General features: G+C 41.4%; 1 protein-coding gene across 1 annotated transcript in view; it reads left to right on the top strand.

The window, feature by feature from the left end:
- The window catches only part of COL4A1 (collagen type IV alpha 1 chain), a 175162-nt gene that overhangs the window by 98666 nt on the left and 70524 nt on the right, over nucleotides 1–5972 (top strand). The window contains exons 29-34 of the mRNA XM_019523837.1: nucleotides 122–219; nucleotides 584–734; nucleotides 1123–1236; nucleotides 2653–2820; nucleotides 4612–4701; nucleotides 5733–5885. Of these exons, the coding sequence (XP_019379382.1) occupies nucleotides 122–219; nucleotides 584–734; nucleotides 1123–1236; nucleotides 2653–2820; nucleotides 4612–4701; nucleotides 5733–5885 (774 nt within the window). The remainder of the gene's footprint in view (nucleotides 1–121; nucleotides 220–583; nucleotides 735–1122; nucleotides 1237–2652; nucleotides 2821–4611; nucleotides 4702–5732; nucleotides 5886–5972) is intronic.

The raw sequence follows: 5972 nt of genomic DNA, 5'->3' as shown, positions 1-5972 counted from the left end.
GTAAAGCCTGTAGCCCCTAATGCTAACTGCCCAGTCATGGGACGATCCCCACCACGTTTCTGTTAGCCCTAACTTAATGAGATACTTATTGTGTCCAACATACTGTGTTTTTTTCCTGTAGGTTTCCCAGGTCAGCCTGGCCCACCTGGTCAGCCAGGGGCCCCAGGTCATGCTGGCTTGAATGGTTTACCAGGTATACCAGGTTTTCAGGGTCAAAAAGTAAGTGCTGGTAATTTGTGGTGTTCTTTTAAACAACTCTGTTGTCATCAGTCTGTACAGAGCTATGGCTTGTACTAAGAAAAGGATGTTAAACTAGAATGTCAAGTGTCCAGGTCATCAATATCTGATGCATTACTACATGCACACAAAGGAATTGATGTGAGGTATAGTTGACATGGAAAAACCTCCAGTATGTTACTTACAAACTGATATAATAGAAACAGCATATATTAATCAAGGTCTGCCTTAATATTCTAATCTTAATATTCTGTCTCAGCTACTTATTATACTTTGTTAACTATACATTTATAAATACCTGATTTTCAAACACCAACTCTTAATCTGTTGTTTTTTGCCTGGCAAGGGTGAACCTGGATTGGGTCTCCCAGGTCTCAAGGGGCTACCAGGCCCACAGGGCCCAGCTGGTTTCCCTGGACCCAAGGGAGATGCAGGACTGCCTGGTTTACGAGGAGAACAAGGGTTTCCAGGTGTACGTGGCCAACCAGGACAGCAAGGTAGCTTAAAAAAAAGTTCTAGCTAAATTATAGCAACATTTCTTTTCTGCATCTTAAAATAAGTCTTAATGGTTGAAATTCACTCCTGTACAATGAAGCATGCTTATTAAATCCTCATGAAAGAGCCCATTTTCCTCCTGTCTGGCTCTTCCCTGCTCACCTGTTGTTGCGACAGGACCAGGTACACAGCCCTTCCTTTTTTCCCTTTCCATTTGGACCCTCCAGGACGGGAGCCCTGGGAACCTGGGACTGGAGGAATGCCTCTGCTTTTTGTTATTGCTGATCTCATGCTTACATAGGGCACCCAGTGCACATGTCTACCATTTGCAGCTAGGATTTAAAAATAGTATTGCAAAATAGTTGATTTATGCTTTATATTTCCACATAGGTCAGCCAGGTCTGCCTGGAATACAAGGTATTCCGGGTCCACCAGGTGAACCAGGAATAGGCCCTCAAGGGCTCCCTGGACCAGCAGGACATCCAGGACCCCAAGGACCACCAGGTGATACACAGCATTTTTGCACATATATCTGAAAATGAAATTTATGGCTTATATAGTATTAATGTAGTAGGGAACCATGGTGTTGTTTTTATAATGTTTTCCATACTTTTTAAAATGCAAGATTTAGATCTGTATTTATGAAATATAGACATGAAAGAGGGAGGAGGGGGACGGAGTTGTCAGTCTAAAGGATAATCAGATTATTGTATTAGATTACCTTGTGGACTACAGCAATTTAAATGTTCTGGATACAGCAAATCAGTATTAGTCTACAAAGTCATGCACTTTTGAACTAATACCAAGAACCTTCACTATAGGATAAAATTTCACGGGCTGGAGGCAACAGAGAAAGGGAGGACCTTCGTTTTACTACTAGACTGTAGCATGTCCAGGAGCTGTCAGTGTATCATGGCCATGTAAAAGACTAATGTAAATGCTTTAAGGTGGGGTATTTTAGTGTGTCTAAGGCATTAGTGAGCTCTGTTTACAATACTACATACAGTTCCAGTCATCAGTGGGCACATCTACACATGCATTTACTCTGGCCTAGATTTACCGTGGTGTAAACTAAGACAGACTAAGGGTTTTTGAGCAGCCGTCTACACATGTGGGGATTAGGGAGCAGATTTTCCTGTAGTCCTGCAGGGAGGCCCTGGCAGCTGCTGGCAGTGCCCAGTGCAAGGGAACAGCACGGGACTAGTAGTTGCACGACAGAAGCTATGCCCCACATCACTTGCAAGTGCAGGGCAGGCTGCTGTGGGCATGCTGCAGGCAGGTGGTGCCAGACCTGCTGCCCAGAAACTACCTGCAGGAAGCCCTGGGGGACTGACAGGCCTGGCCAGAGGCTGCAGCAGCCTGCAGCAACCTTCAGCACCCTGGCAGCTGCAGGCAGGTGAGCACAGCTCAGCTGTGGCCTGCCCACGGGGGACACACAGGGCCTACAGTGTCCTCAGACTGCCTGTGGTATGTGCTACAGCCCAGCCCTGGAGTAGGAGAGGCTCCTGGCCTGCAGCCCTGGGGCTGGCCTTGGGCTTACCCTCTAGTGGCTGAGCAGATCCAAGGAGCAAACTTGGGTCATGTCTACACGTGCACTGCTGCACATTAACTAAACCCATTTAAATTTGCTACTTGCATTTATGTAGACACATCCATTGTTCACAAAAATTAATTTAAGATAGAATACAGATAGCAGAATGGGGAACCTATTTTATGGATCAGTGGCCCAGGAGACCCCTTCTAGTCTTGTTTCTTACGTTTCAAATGAGGATTTTTTCCTATGTTGTCTTATTTTAGTCATAAAGAAATCTGCTTTATGCAAGACATAACTTACAGAACACTTCAATACTGTATTTTATATGTTGATTAATCATGTTTCATGTAGATGGATTGTTAATTTGTTATCATTTTGTTTTTTAGGACTTCCTGGGCTAAAGGGAGATAAGGGTTTCCCAGGTGTTCCAGGACTAGATATGCCAGGACCTAAAGGAGATAAGGGTATCCAGGGTCAACCTGGTGTACCCGGTGTGGTAGGTTTGCCTGGTCTCCCCGGCCCACAAGGGAAAGACGGATCTCCGGGTCCTCAAGGTACACATTTTTGCCTTGTTTATTGATGGTTTTTAATGGTAACAATAAATTAAATAATAATGCTACCAAAAAGCAGCCTAAAAGAGTAGAAAAACAGCACCATTTTGTCCATTTGTTTGCGTGCCTTTCAGTGTATACTATGAGCTAAATGTGAAGGCTGTGATCCCACAAAGCGCTTCACCACTTGCTTAGCATTAATTTTACACTTAAGTGTATAAAAGGGATCAGAATCAAACTGTTTGATGCATTAAGCCCTCTGTCTCTAACTAGGACCTTGCCTTTTTTCTATATTTTATTTTATTGTATATAAGGCCACAGACTGATGGTTCAGTGAAAGGCGTGGTGGGATCTGATCTGCTATTTCAAAAGTCACGTGTCCTACCATGCTACACATGCATGGCAGGTTGGATGGTTTTGGGACTTGGGATTAGACCCCAATTGTGCCCTACTTGCTAGAACAGGGGGAACCTGGGATCATGATTCTGGGCTCCCTCTACACTGGCAAATGTGCCCAATAATCAGCTGATTGTTGGCTGGCTCTGGAGACTCATCAGGCCATTTAGAGCCCCTGGATCTGAACCCTGATTGGGGCAGCATGGGGACCTCACTAGGGCTCAAATGGGGACCAGAAGGGATTGTACCATTCAAGGCCCAGCATGATCCACATCCTGCTGCTGATCATTCACACCCCAGTGCAGTCCATCTGGCTGCAGATTTGTGTAAAAAATGTTACTGAAACCAGCTACAAAATTATTACATATTTTAATGTAATAATTTTGTGGCTGGTGTTGCTTTGTTGTTCCATTAATTGCCTGAATGTGCAGACAATTTACACTTTAAGATGTGATTAACTAGTTAATTGCATCTGGAGTGTAATGTTTGATGGGGGTTTAATTTAGGAGTGTTTTGCGAGATTCATCCCCAAGTTTTTAAGGGCAAGGTTTGATTTCTTAGTAATACTTATGTAAATTTGGAGCAACAGTATTGTTGCTGCAGCTGAGAGCGGAATCTGACCCTCAGTCTGTAGCTTGGCAGTACTTGGGAACTGTCAAAAACTTTATTAAAAGATTGATCTTGAGTGCCTAATTTTCACAGTATTACTTTGTATGTTTTTACCCTCCCTTTTTCTATTAGTTTGGTCTCAGACCTAATTTGTCTGCCTCACTAAACTATTTTTTTCAATGAATTCTCCATGTATTTGGCATTCTTATGTATTCACTATATATCTATCAATTCTTATCAATAGGCAAATGCATTCTGACAAGAAGTCCAGAGCTCTGTTAATTTATTGAGGGGAACATCAATGGGATATTAAAAAGTAAATTATGAAAATGCTAATAATATAAAAAGTCCACCTATAATTAATGACCAGATTACATCATAAAACATCTTTGTTACATACCTATGTTTAGCTTATGCTTAGATGATGAGGTTTTATATTCTGAAACATAGGTACCATGTTTTAGACCTATTACATATTAATGTTTTATTAAAGAGGAGTACAATTACAGATGACTTTTCAATATAATTAGAAAAATATATTTTAACAAACACACTAGGTAAAATAGTACAACAGATCTGAGACATTAGAGGCTTTAAATTAATACATTATATTATATATAAAATTATTTTAATAAATTATGTCTATTTTTTAATCTGTTCATTTTCTTTTTCCATTTCTCTTCAAACAGTTTAGGTCCTAATGTATCAAGGGAGTAGGTATTCCATTCCTCTTAATTCTTTTATTCTGATGAGCCATGTTTCTATCCTTTATTTCCCTTTGGCTTTTAGGCATCAAGGGAGAAATGGGAGTTATGGGAACTCCTGGAACACCAGGTTTTCCTGGAACCCCTGGAAGTCAAGGATTGCCTGGTGAAAAAGGTAAGAACTCCTAATAAATGAGGATGCATTGGGACTTCTTTGAAATAGATTATCTTAGGTTGGGGTGTGAATCTAAAGTAAGGGAAAAAATCCCACTGTGACTGTGCATGTTTTAGGAGACCAGCATGGTAGAAACAGAAGCTGAATGTCAAATGGTGGTCCTTTGGCACAAGGTTGAATCAATTTCTTTAGGAATATGGTACAATAATTAGACCCCCCCAAAAAAATCAAAAACAAAAACAAAACAAAAACCCAAAACCCCAAATGTGCAGATACATGCCTAGAGCAATAAAGTCTGAAGTGATAAGCTCTGGAGTTTATTTGAGCACATTAATATGCACATTTAGACACACCCGGTTATCCCAAAATATATAGAATTTTTAAAAAAGTAAATCTTTCCTGTAGATTTTTTTATGATGCTATAGAATGCTGTAGGGAAATTCTCTGGGATGATTTTTAAGAAATTCTGTGTCCTGTAGTACTTTCCCATTTGTGGTTACCTCATGTGAAAACTTGATCCACTGTGGCAGAGGGCATAAAAAGGAATGACTATCAAAAGCCTCTTTCCACCTTCCCATATTCCCTGCTCCCTTTCTGTTGTGCTAGGTGAGTCTGGACCAGGTAGGCAAAGATGAAAATGAGGGAGAGCCAGACCACCTGACATATTTTTTTCAGTATTCTTTGAGGCACCATCCTCTGGCAGGGTTGTGGTGATCATAAAGGATCTTATACTTGGTAGAAAGTGTTCTTCCATGGGCATAAAGCAGATAGAAACTACTTTATCTGATGCTCATGAAGGTAACTTGGACCCCCTGGTATTGACGTACTGACCCCAGCAGTCTTTCTTGCCCAGAGCAGAGAGGGCTGGACCTGATGCTCTCATAAGGTCCCTTCCATCCTAAACTTCTGTGAATCTGTGTGTGAACTCATAGTTTGAATTGGTAATCATTTAGGTTTGTTATTGAGAGAGAGGTGTCTATATAAACACTGTATGCTACTGTGATGTTCTACACTGTCTTCTCTGTCCATAGGTAATCGAGGCTTTCCAGGTTCGCAAGGGCCACCAGGTGAAATTGGCTTTAAGGGAGATAAAGGTGAAAGAGGCCTGCGAGGAGAGCCAGGAGCCATGAATAAAACAGACATGGCAAGTCTTAAAGGCCAGAAAGGAGACCCAGGACAGAAAGGTAACCTTTAACCTTAAAATATACATAGTCACTGATTTTTAATCTGTTGCAAGACTGATGATTAGCATCTGTCCTCTTCGTTATAGA

The sequence above is a fragment of the Gavialis gangeticus genome, unplaced genomic scaffold, assembly GCF_001723915.1.
Source record: "Gavialis gangeticus isolate Ggan-Ray unplaced genomic scaffold, GavGan_comp1, whole genome shotgun sequence".
NCBI classification, from domain to species: domain Eukaryota; kingdom Metazoa; phylum Chordata; order Crocodylia; family Gavialidae; genus Gavialis; species Gavialis gangeticus.
Note: the sequence above shows the minus strand (reverse complement) of the source record. Positions and strands in the feature narration are given on the sequence as shown.